The 13,047-nt window shown below is 36.5% G+C and overlaps 1 protein-coding gene across 7 annotated transcripts in view; it reads right to left on the bottom strand.

Moving 5' to 3' along the window:
• HTT (huntingtin) overlaps positions 1-13,047 on the bottom strand; it is an 87,658-nt gene that overhangs the window by 36,162 nt on the left and 38,449 nt on the right. For all 7 annotated transcript variants that reach the window (XM_055726227.1, XM_055726284.1, XM_055726339.1 and 4 more), the window contains 13 exons: positions 12,366-12,493; positions 11,575-11,685; positions 10,928-11,005; positions 10,036-10,259; positions 9,379-9,457; positions 9,084-9,245; positions 8,089-8,144; positions 7,171-7,319; positions 6,464-6,600; positions 4,305-4,421; positions 2,375-2,497; positions 1,604-1,842; positions 63-205 (listed from right to left, as the gene is read on the bottom strand). In XM_055726227.1, coding sequence (XP_055582202.1) covers positions 63-205; positions 1,604-1,842; positions 2,375-2,497; positions 4,305-4,421; positions 6,464-6,600; positions 7,171-7,319; positions 8,089-8,144; positions 9,084-9,245; positions 9,379-9,457; positions 10,036-10,259; positions 10,928-11,005; positions 11,575-11,685; positions 12,366-12,493 — 1,746 coding nt within the window. The remainder of the gene's footprint in view (positions 1-62; positions 206-1,603; positions 1,843-2,374; positions 2,498-4,304; positions 4,422-6,463; positions 6,601-7,170; positions 7,320-8,088; positions 8,145-9,083; positions 9,246-9,378; positions 9,458-10,035; positions 10,260-10,927; positions 11,006-11,574; positions 11,686-12,365; positions 12,494-13,047) is intronic.

Below are 13,047 nucleotides of genomic sequence, written 5' to 3'. Positions count from 1 at the left end.
CTCAACTGAAAAACCATTCTGTCACTGTATGCTACAGCACAAGGCAGTATTTAAAGTAATACCTGATTTGAAGATATGTATTAAGCACATAAGCAGCGTGCCCAGCTCCTGGCAGTAGAAAGTATGTTGCTGTTCATTCATGTCCACTCTCAATTGTTTGGTAACAATATCTTCCAGTAGAATGCCAACCAGTTGTAATAAGAACCTTGAAAAATCACATATACAATCAACAGAAAAACTATTAACACAACATCTTTCAGGATAAGATGAGGTTTGCCCATGAAACTCTAAGTTTGAAAAAATAAAATACGAAGACCTTGTCCATTCATCCCCAATAGGATGCCAAATTAAATGCTACAGAACAGGTCGACCTAAACCAAATATGATGCTATAAGTATGGAGAGATGATCACAAGCACTTAATTACATATTAGATATTGGATCTGGGTTATTTACTCATTAGCTAAAGTCATGATAGCACGCACATACCAGCCCCACCTCACACAGCAAAGATTCAAAAAGTGCTATAGTGTCTTAACAGTGATTTGCAGTGAGCTAAAACACACCATGACAGTTACTGCAGCTCAGCTGAGAAGGGGTAACTGCATGTCACAGTAATTCAGCTTTTTAAAGCCTCATCTATCTATACTCTACCGAACAGGTTCCATATCAAACCCCCAGCCTGGGGAGTGGTATGGATGGGGGTGTGGAACCCAAACATAAAAAACCCCAACAACAAAAAAACCCTAATTCACAACACACACCCCCCCCAAACAAATCCACACACCAAATAAGGGCATTTGAGTAACGACATCCATCCTCCTTGCCATAATCATTCCTCAAGTCATTCCTGTTGGACATGATGTCACATTAAGGGAGTCCAGAAGCCCCTTTTCCCTCTACCCATCATCCTCATCAATGAGCTGAGTAAGAAACACCAAGTTATTTCTATGTGAAGTTCCATACTTAAGTAAGAAGTTCTCATTTTCTTAAACAAATAGCTAATTAAAATGCTTCCCACCACATAAGAGCATAATGCCTTGAAGACAAGCACTGTGGCAGCATAATACAATTGCCATCTCTCCACAATTCTTTTGCCTGAAGTCTGTCACACTGAAGACATCGGTATGGAAAGCCAACTACACAAAGCCATTTGTTCCTTAAAAATAGGAAATAGAAAGCAGGACTAACTTACTAGATTTGAATCTGTCTGCTACCAGGATTCTAGCAGAAAAATCAGGGCTTCTGCTAAGGGGATGACTCATCTTTCAGTCCCCTCACAGGAAGGAAAGGATTAACTAGTTAAGTTTTTAGACCCAGTTTAAGTAAGTCCAGGATTCATACATTTTAACAGCTCCATGAGGTTCTTCACTTGGCTTGAGAAGAGGCATCGGAACAATCCGAAGTCCCTACTACAAACCGCTCATCTCCTCCCTCTGCTCTCCATCTCATCATTCCCTCCTCCACACTCACTCCTCCCATATCAACTCATTAACAGACTTTATTCCTATCAGATAACAGTTCTACATGTGTATATATTGCCCAATATATTTGTGATTTCTCAAATCTTAATCTTTCCCCTTAATTATTCAAAAACAACATACCTAGAAAATGTCTCTTCAGGAAGATATTTAGCCTGTTTAACCTCAGTGCGATCCTCTGGTGCAGATACATTATTTTCTCCATGTCTCAGTCTGTTAATTGCTTGACATGAAATCAGATATGGTGAGAAGGAAAGCTCTTGTATACGGGATAGAACGATGTCTTCTGTTGACTGTGAAATCAGAACTCTAAGGATAGCTAAAATTCCAGAAATCCATAGCTGGACAGTGCTCACTGATGCCTAACACAAACACAAAAATGCATAAAATTGAGTACTTTTGAAGTGAAACAACACAACATAGGAACGAATTCAAATACATTAACACTTTCATTAACTGTTGTACAAAATCACACCCTTTTCAGAATGGAGCAAGCAGGAAATAACATTTATGTTTATATCTTCCAAAATGCTATTCTTGTGGTAACTGTCAAGCTTACATTCACTCTGTTAAACAAGCTCTCAACTATAAAAACGGCACTAATACAGGAAAATGTGACTATCTATTAAATTGCATTCTAGAATTCATTATGACAGTATGTTTCTCTATGTTCCTGATCCTCAAAATACAAAATGAAGGCAAATAATCCATAAGCAGAACGTTCTTGTATGAAGTGCTCCCAGTTGGTAAGTCACATTAGTTCTAACCAATTATTTCCTAAAATCCACTGCAGGTACTTTAACGCCACATTGCAAATTCAGAAAGAGAAACACGTGCTCTTTTGTTTTGCATGAAATACACCAGATTCTCTCTTCTCTGGAAACAACTGCTTACCATTGTTTTAGGAGTAACAAACATACTCCTTAAAAGCATGTCCACAGGGCGAAGGGATGAAGGAGCCAAAATTTCAAACAAAGTGTTCAATACTCCCAGAGCATCATGAGAGTCTATATGCATCTGTAAAAGAAAAACACAAAACTAATTTGTAACTAAAGGTAACTGCCTTTATTTATTTATTTATTATTTTAAAATTACCATTTCATGTTTTAAACATTTTTATGACCACCTTTGTGTAATAAAACTGTCCTTTACAGTACAAAATTCAGAGCAACTAAAAGCTATGAAAGGTAAATTTTCATTGCAGTCCTTCTGACACAGGGGCTTTGAGAATACTGACACACAAAAAAATTCGATATACATACCACATATTTTATCAGGATAAATACGTCATATTCAGAGAATGAGACCAGAAGACTGACTTGTCATAAAATTTAAAAAACTTTTCGCCTCCCTACACATCCTACCAGGCATATTTATAGAAAGCAATACTGGCTGTGCATAGATTTAAGCAGGTAACTAGGAAAAAAACATTCCTAATCATCTGAAAAGGGAACAGTTACAATGGTATTACACTGCAGCAACAGAGGTAGGACACTTGATGAGGTTTTTAGATAAATTATAAAATAATCAACTGCAAAAAGCAAAGGACTGGACCAATCTGGATGACCCTAGCTTGTTTAAATAATTTCATAGTTGAGCACATGCACAGATTGAAATTGCTGTTATTTTGTATGAATCTGCCAACATTTTAGCTTTGCTCAAAACCTGTTGTCTGATCTACAGTAACTGCCCACTCTCTCCAGCCATGAGGTATCCTCCCGGGAGTAGGGATCTGCCATTATGCAGTAAAGAACATTAAGGGCACAGTTTCACTAGTTTCACTTTTTATCCTTGAAGTAAGTGTTTCTAATTCCAGGAAAGCTGTATCAAAGTCAAGTCCTCTGTTGCTCAGGGAGCAGCACTTGGGGAGGGGGGGTGGGAATCTTTCTCCTAAAAGGAGTCATCTTTTCTTTCCAGATACAAGGGGTCTACTCACTGCACTGCACGTTGGGGAAGGAAAGAAAAACATGCACACACCAGAGAGAGTCTAGCACTTGGCTTGGAACATCTGTTGTAGGGACAGCTGAGATTGATAAAGGTCACCCTGAGCCTTGTCCCGGCTGAACAACGTGCACAAGTATCTGACTTTCTGACTGGGGGAAGTGGGAGGAGGAGACAATGAAAGTACAGAAGAAAGAGCCAGAATCTTTTCAGTGGTATCCAGTTCTAGGATGGAAGGCAAAAGGCACAAGTTGAAATGCAAGAAATTACACTGAAACACTGTTTTTATTTATTTGTTTTCTGCCTGTGAGCATGCTCAGACACTAGATGAGGTTGCCCAGAGAGGTTATGGAGGCTCCATCCTCAGAGACTGTCAAAACCTGATTGGACATGGTCCTAAGCAACCTGCTCCAGTAGACCCTACTTTGAGGTGAAGGCAGCATCCAGGGGTCCATTTCAACCCCAACTATGTCATGATGCTGCAATTTATTAACGCAGTTTCACACTATGTCTTTCCATTCCCCTCACTGAAGAAAAAATGCAATTAGACCCACTGCAGTTACAAAAAAAAGTACTTTTGACATTCTAAAAACACGGGAGAATCTTCACACCATTTAGTAAGCACTCCGATACAATCATGTATGTAAGAGAAGTAGAACGAGCTGCTTCTGTAAACAGTCTTAAAGATACTGCACATACTTCATGCATTTAAATACCACCTTCATCACTTCAAAGACTAGTTTACCTTGCAGTAATTTTTTCAGATATGCCAACCACATCTTCAAGAAAATCTGTCTTCGTATAAAAAAATCAAATACCCAAAGCCATTATTGATACAAATATTATTTTAGATGTTTATAGATTTAAAAATTCATATAATAACCTGTTGTTTTGCAAGCATTGGGAGAATAATGTCAGCTATTTGCCGGGACAATCTTTTCCATTTGTCTTCATTTTCTTTATGACATTGTTGCAATACTAAGATGAACATTTCCAGCACCTGAAGAAAAGTCCAAAAGAATGCAAGTAAATACCCACACTAACAGAAAACGTTTAAGTAATACAGAAGTAATACACTAGTGGGAAAAATATTTAGTGTTTCATCCATCTGCCAAAAAGCAAAGAAAAACCACATGAGAAATCAACATTTCCAAACTCGATTTTCAGGTTAAAAGCTTGTTCTTAGTTATGCCTTTTTTTTTTTTTTTTTGGTAAAAAAAAAAGTATTTTCCAGTTACTTTTTATAAACTAGAAAAATATGCTTTCTTGGTCCTTTTTAAATGGCATTTGTCAAAAGACTGCTCAAACAACTGAAAAAAGCATAGTATATGTAAGTGCTACATCACATACTCAAGAAAAAAGGAGAGGAAGGAAGAAAGGAATTTCCCACATGTATATTCTTTCTTCAGCTCAAAACTTAAATTTGGTCAAGAAACAAAACAGACATTTTTAATAGAGCTTGTTCACTTGAGATACGTCACTTTCATATAATGGAGCACAGCAACAGCAAGGATCACTTGTAGTAGCTGAACACGTTTTATGTGTGAGGGTTATAGAGACTACACTTTCAAGGACAGACGGGTCAACAACGTAGCAAGCAGGAATGTTAATATATGGACTGTAAAGTGGGACAGAAGAATCTGGTTCAGAAAACCAGTTAGAGCACCTGTAGAAGAAATTCAAGTAATTCAGATTCAGAAATGCAGCCAATTAAAAAAAGTGAAAAAAAAAGATGACCAGATTCTTCCCAAAAAGCTTTCTCATGGGAGAGGAGATAAGAGAAATTGTGGGCTGAATAACTTGAACTGTGGAGCTCCATGGACAGCAGCTACATTTGTAACAGAAAAAAGTTAAAGGCTACAGCACTTGGAGCCTCTCAAATTACAGGGACACCACTGCAGAACATCCCAGCCACAGCCAGGGAAACAACAGAACTGCCCAAAGGTTAGTTCGTAAGTACTGCACCAGCAGAGCAGGACAGAGAAAGAATTACAAATGGGATGATGTGGGAAGAGCAGCGCATGGGTAGTCTTTAATAGGTTAAATAGGTGTCAGAAGGGTATCTGCTAGCAATTGCAGTACCTTATGTAACACGAAGTTATTCACTATTTCACATCATGTGTCTACAGTGTGTCATTTCATATAGTTAATATTAGCCATTTCATGATTATAAAACTACAAATTCAAAAGAAAATGTGGATACACAAAATTACCCCAATCTGAACATGTAGTTCTAACAAATTATTTTGGCAAAATGTACTGACTTTTTTTCCCCCCCAACTATTCTCAGAAAATACATTGCTTACATTAGCATATGCTAGAACTGCATTTTCACATGATGAAAGGAAAAGCACATTAAGTTTGTTAAGCACCTGAATAAGCAATAAGATCACATGCTAATTATGTCACTTCTCTTAAAATTACTTTTATGTTTTTCTTTTAAACAAAGTGTATTGAAAAAAGTCATTCTTATACTCCTACAATGCAGAAACATGTTTTCCAGACCCGTGAGGTCTGGGGCAAAGTAATCAGTGCTGTCTAAGTACCCGTTTCATTACACTATTCAAATAATTTATGTTTTTACATGTTATTGAAGATTTTGCTGTTGTACAGCAATACCTAAATCACTTCAATGCAGCATGTATCCTACTTGTAATTCTGTCCTCTCTTCCACTTTTACCCCCACTCTTAAGTTTCTTGAATGCTAATTTATTACAACTCTTAACCTTCTGTTTATTCAACCTGCAAGACAACCAAGACCGTGATCTTAACTGGAGCTTTTCAGTGCTTTGTTACCTAGGCTTGACTATAAAATCCCACAGACATGTTATTTGACTTGAAATATTAGTTTGTAGTGCAGAACCTTTCCCCTATCCCTAAAAAAATCCTTGCATACTCCTTCTATCAGGAAAGATCACACAGGTTCAGGCTATTAATGTTTTGTATAGAAAATCATTAATACTGCCTGATACATTTTTAGCAGTCAAAGCAATGTTACCCTTTTATAGGCCACATCAGGGACACTCTTCCCTCCTCTCTTACCTGATGGTACTGAATAAGTCTCAGCAGCATTGACACTACCACCTCTTTCTGTGTTTCCAACTCTTTCCCAGCATCAGCTTTATTTGTTCCCCTTAACACAAACAGATCATGAACGATGGGTTGCAGAGCTGGTATTGCTGAAACAAGATTTTTTTTTTTGTTTTAATACGAGTCAAGTCACTCTTGAACAGTTTTTTCTTGTTCTAACAGTTCAGCTACTAAAAGTAAACTGTACTTTAATTTATTGAAGGTTTTACCCATCCCTAAAAAAACAAACCCAAACACAAAACGCAAACTTATAATGCATAATGATGTCTACCTTTTTACTTCTACTAGAAAATGTATATTATGCACACATTTGCCCATTGTCAGAGCTAAAACAGGTATTTTTATAAGGTATTTCTCAGCAGAATCAATGGCAAGTATGAGAGGTGCTTCTACTTAAAGGCTGAAGGTAGAGGGAAAGGGAAGGGGACTAAAAATTAAAATCAAAACCTTTACAAGTACTGATATGTTGTGAACTTACTACCCAATAAAGTTTCAAATAAAAGCTTTTTTGCTATTACATACAACACAAAATATGGGGTAGCAGTGTTAGTAGGGTACAATAAACTTCCTGAAAGGAATACTTTTTTTTATTTAAAACTATTAAATGTTTTTATTGCTGAACTAATATTAGTGTTAGTACATTTATCATTTTTAATTACCATGTGTAACAGCTTTCCTTTCACTGGCCATGATACCATCACACAGCTGAATGATCTTAGGAATTCCAATTATCTGTTTGGAATGATACCGCTCATAAGATAGCAACACCAGGAAAAAAAAGATATTAGGAATAATTGCTTCAGACTCCCTGAAAACAAAAAATGAAGTGTCAAGTTTGAATTGTACAACTTTGTTTAGTAAAAATCAATCTTCTCACAATAAGATTTTTTCTTTAAGTTACTCTGCTTTCATACAGTATTTCTAAAATTTCTGTGCCCTGTCCTTTAATATGGGTTTTTTCCCCCAAAGGATTTCTTTCAGACTTTGACCATTATACAGTTACTAATATTAGTAACATATATCTAATGCACAACACACATTGGAGTATTTCTGTAGGAGACCCACAAAGCAAAAAACCCACTTATCTCTTTATACAAACTCAAGTGGGAGAAAAAACAGAAATAGCTGACAAAAATTCCACTGCATTGCTTATGATCAATTAGGTACTATACAAAATGTACCAGGTGATCAGAACACACACAGGTTCACAGTGAATCCACAATTGGAAGAAGTAGCTCTCCCTTCAGCAAGTGAGTCCTAGCAATGAAGTGCTGATTCCTGAAAGCATTGCTTGGTGGGCGGGGGTGTGTGCCTCCAAAGGAATGGTTTTACAACATACCAACAACGTAGCTTGGGATTTTTTTTTTCCCATGCTACTTCCTAACTTCTTCAGCCATATGGAACCTAAATCATCTGAAAGGGCTACCACTGGAGCCAGAGAATAAACATGCACATTGCTCAGAAGGTAACTCTCTTTCTTGTAAGGCAGAAATACCCAGCAAAACTAATCACTACACGCCTCAGAGTAAGACAGTTGTAAACCCACACTATTCAAAGGATCTTTGCTTGTTTCATACCTGAACTGTCCTACTTCAATGTATTCAAACTGCTTTAGCACAAATCCAATAAACACCTAGAGAGAATAAAGTGTACAACAGACACAGAGACATTAATTCCCATTTGAAACTGTTTTGATAGATTTATAAAAGTTTGTGTTTTGGAAGGAGAGAAAGGGAAGACAGGCACTGAAAATCATTTATACTTCTAGTTCATTCTAGTATGTAATGAAGCGTTCCCTCTAAGTTACAAATGGTGCTGGGAATCTTGTTGACATTAGAGCTTAATCCAGTTTGCATGAATGTATGCAACATTTTACCTGCAGCCTATATATTTTAAAGTATAACTTCCTCACTCACGTAACACACAATATTTGAGGCATTACAGTTAATCAACCAAAAATCTAGCACTAAACCAAAATAAAATCCAAAGTATTCATGCGTTGAAAAGATTTATCTGCGTAACTTACAAGAAAGTTACGTATTGCAACTCATACTAGTTTATAAACCCAAAAATACTGTAAGAAATAAAACACATAGAATTTATTTTATGTTACAAATTTACCGCTTATATGGACAACCACACAGACTACTGTATGTGCCTCAGGCTTCCCCCCATCATTGAAATAAAAAAAATAGTTTTCAACCATGATGCTCACTATCAGTCATATGGAAGTCCATACTCCCAGTGGAGAAAGAAGGTATTTGTATTTGTAAATGAAGTTTTATTTAACACCAGTGACTGTATTTTCCACATCATCTTACACTTAAAGACAATCTTTAACAATGAACAGTTCTTAAATTACTGTCTAAGCTCTGCAACAACTATTTATATGCAACAGAAAACCAGAAATCTGAAGCTCTTTGTGGCTGGGAATTGAGTCCTACCTTCCTTTAAGTCTTTGTTTTCACCTATAATACAATGAATTGATTGTTGCAAATATTTTTGCTGTAAATACTAAGCCTGTTGGTGAGATCCCTGTATTACACATCTGCAAAAATGGCGAGGTACCAACCTGATCGGAATCCAGAAGACAGTAGTTAACTCGTAGCTGGACCAGTTGAGCAAGCAGGTCTAGAACTTGTCTCTGCAGCTGTACTGATGTTGTTGTAGTATATTGTTTCAATGCTTTTATGACAAGGGGTTCAAATAAACGAATGTGACTGTGAATAGCATTCTGGAATAGAGAGATTTTAAAATAATCTAACATCTGAACAGATCTCTGATTCAAAACCAAATTATGTTTTAAAAGGAGAAAAATGTTTTAAATGTAAGGTACAGCTCTTTTGGTAGTACATAGATACAAGTACCTTATCAGCACGATGTTTTGCTGCACTGGTAATGCTAGTTTTCAGCTGTGTAGAAACTTTTTGCAGCACATCAAACCACCTGTCATAAAAAAACCCAATAAATCCACATACATTAAAAAAAAAATGGAGGCACAAACACACTCGTTAGACACATTTTTATGAATGCAGCTTTTCTTTATCTACTTGACTGCTTCAAGAATCTTAAGAAAACAAAAGCAACAGAGACAACCTACAGTACACTATGATCAGATCACACAGATTTGTGAACAACAAGCATCTAGTAGAGAAAGAATTTCTCGTCTTTGCTTAGTCATCCTTCTGCCTTTCCTTTAAGGCTACTATTTGCTATAATTATCCAATTAATGAAATAGTTTTGAATACAAGCATTTAAAACTATTATGCTTTTAAAAAACAAGTGATATCCATTTTAATGATTTAGCTTTGATTTGAAAAACACATTAGTGATAATTAATATAGTGTTGCATTCAGGATCTCACTACCAACACAAATTACTTTGCATAAATCTACAGGAAATAAATAATACACAACACTGTAATTTCAAGTTACTTAGCTCTCCCATGATACTTGCATTTATGAAAAACAATAAAAAGAGATTCTAATTCAAGTTAAGATTATATCTTAAGGGAAGAAAGTTACCCTGAAGCATCGTGTTCCTGCTCAGCCTGAACCATGTTCCTTAGACTAGCATCAGCAAGTGCCTGCGTAAAATGTGTGTATGGTGCCATGAAGCAATAATGATAGAGACCAGGTCTCAAATTGGAAGAACCTAAGCGTTGAGCTTTGCCTTGAGCTTTGTTGGGGTTTGAAGACAAGCCATCGTACTGAGAAGCCAGATTTGTCCCAAACAATGTTTTCAGTAACTACAGAAGAAAATTGGAAGGAAAAAAAAAATTAACACTTCAGGGGAAAAAAAAAAAAAAACCAACCAAAAAACCCCAACTTGACAACTCATCCTCCCAAAGGACCTCAGAGGAAAGGTCAAAGTGCAAACTGTGGATCATGTAGTCAAATACAAGATGACAGAAAGAAGCTGGAAAAAGACAGAATCCATACCTCACTCAAAAAGATATGACTGTTTTTGCAACTGAAGCTATTTCCATTTGACAACTCAAAATAATCTGCTAAAGCATGCCTCTCCCACCAAAATTAAGTTCTGACGACTTGAACCCAAATGTTTAATTGGAAGCCTGCAAGAAATCCATCACCAAGGCAGTTCTTTGCTTTCCAGGTTTTGATGTAGTTAACTGCCTACAAACACATTTGAGAAGGTAGGAAACAAACTTTTCTGAGCATTAGCTAAAATAGTTCTTTGAATTGGAAGCAGTTCAAGAAGAAATTATATGATTTACATGGTATCAGGGTTCACTACAAGCAATGAAAATTAAACATGCTCTGTTTGCTCCACATGGGCACTACAGTTTCCTCACACCACTTCACTTAAAAGAATGGCCAGTCTTAGTATCCAATTGATAACCACAGGATACCAGAATTAACCTTCCAGTAACACAAAAAAAAATTACCTCCTTACCTGCTGCACACAAACTGTTGCCATTGTTGGTTCTCTGTTGAAACATGATTTTAGGTATCCCAAAATTTCTTCTACACACTAGAAAAGTAAAAACACCGGTCCACTCAATTGAAATTTACTTCATTATATAAAGCATTACTATGAAAACTGGACAAAAGCACATTTTCTTTTTTACTAAGTAAAGCTACATTAATTTAAGGGAAATGGTAGAAGTACGTAAAGAAATCAAAATGCAAGATTTGTCTCCTAGTCTTAAAATACCACAATACCCAACACACAGTTCAGGAGAAAAAAATACCAAGACAGAGAGGAAGGAGAGCAGTATGCCTTCTGACATTTGGTATATTTAACATAAGTATTAAAACATATTACTATAGTAAGACTGAATGACTGCAGGCAAGTCATTTTGCTGGAAAGACTCTACATGAAATTTAAACAGTAAAAAGAGTTACTCCAGTTTTCAACGGAAGCAATTTAACTTAGAAAATCTGCTTTAGCACTTTACCCAACATTGTAGCAGCACACTTCCAGGACTACTGTCTCCCTCAACAGTACCAATTTTAAAATCAGTATGTGTTTTTTTCCCCAGTAACAACCACAGATATGGACAACTTAACTATAAAAGAAAACACACACAAATCTTATACCTTTCCAATGTCTTGAAGAGTAGCAAGTTCCAAGACTTGAGACAGAACATCTAAGGCAGACCGTAAGAAACATCCGAACTTTTCATTACTGTTCTGGAGATCCAAAGTAACCTGGTCCAAAAAAGTAAACACTTTTTTTAACAATTACTTGACAAGGAAATAAAAATTACAGAAAAGCATGGATATTGACACAAAATGATTTTTTTCCTAAAACTTCAGCATAGTTCAAACACCACCACTAACAGCTTAGACTCTCTCTTGAATTTCATGAATTGCTGGAAAGGCAGGACTTCATTCTGAGTAAGCTTGAGGAATTTAAAACATCCAGGAAGGCCCAGAATGTTGGCAAGTAATGGAGTAAGGGATAATGTATTTCTCAGAAACATAGTAGGCATAATAAGAATACACCTCCTGAAGTGTACAAATCAGATCACCAAGCCCCCAGGGAACGCATCTTCTATTACCTGAACTAATGAGGAAAAAGATTACCCATCCTGGAATAAACCAGAGAGAGAACAAACACTGGGATACATTCAGCACTGCCAAACCAGCAGAGTGTCACTTGGTACCAGAATTAGTGACAGCAGAGAAACAAGTAATAGAGTGACAATGCTTGTCAGGGGGTTATTTTGGCTTTTATTGGTGGTGGTTGTGATTTTTCTGAATTTTTTTTGTCGATGTACTGTTTACACAGGCAAACAAGTGAGTCTCAATACAAGCAGAGCCATGTTGAAAAAGAAACACTAAGTGACTGCCCAACCACATTTCAATCAAACAATATTATGCAGTACCTTATAATTAGCATGGGTTGCTTTCAAGACATCATATAACTTCAGATAGGATGGAAGATGATAAAAGCTTCCTACTGAAGATGATTTACTTGTTGGAACAGGCCCAGTAGCATCAGTTTGCCTAGTAGCTTAAAAATATAGCATGGATTAGCACATCATACTTCTAGGGTGCTCATGACATGTATACTCCACATAATTTACTGTATCTGAATTATTAGCATGAATATTTTTAAACTAAAAACACACGTGCCATACAACTAGAAAATGAACTAGCATTCCAAGAAACTAGCCCTCTAAGAAAAAGAAACCCAGAGGGCTTGCTATTGAAGTGCAAGCACAATTTACAGCACAAAAATAATACCCATTTCCTTCATTCATCACTAAGAAAAAAAAAGTTTTCAAGACTCGGAATCTTGTTTTCAAGAGCAATGTAAACTACTCCTGCCAAAAGTTGCAAAGCAGCTTTCAAACTTCTTTTAAGTGAAATACATGCAGAAATTGCTTCTTTATTTTAGTCAACAGCAGAGTAGATTCAGAAAAACAGTGAGGAAAAGGATTCAGCATTACCTTGCTTTTGAAAAGCAGTCACTTTTCATAAAAAATAAAACAGTATAGAAGCCCACACCCACAGCTGCCTTTCCTGCAATGCAGTAGTGAAACACACTTCTGACAGCCGGTCTGC

This window comes from Falco cherrug, chromosome 1, assembly GCF_023634085.1.
Source record: "Falco cherrug isolate bFalChe1 chromosome 1, bFalChe1.pri, whole genome shotgun sequence".
In the NCBI taxonomy this organism is placed as follows: domain Eukaryota; kingdom Metazoa; phylum Chordata; class Aves; order Falconiformes; family Falconidae; genus Falco; species Falco cherrug.
Note: the sequence above shows the minus strand (reverse complement) of the source record. Positions and strands in the feature narration are given on the sequence as shown.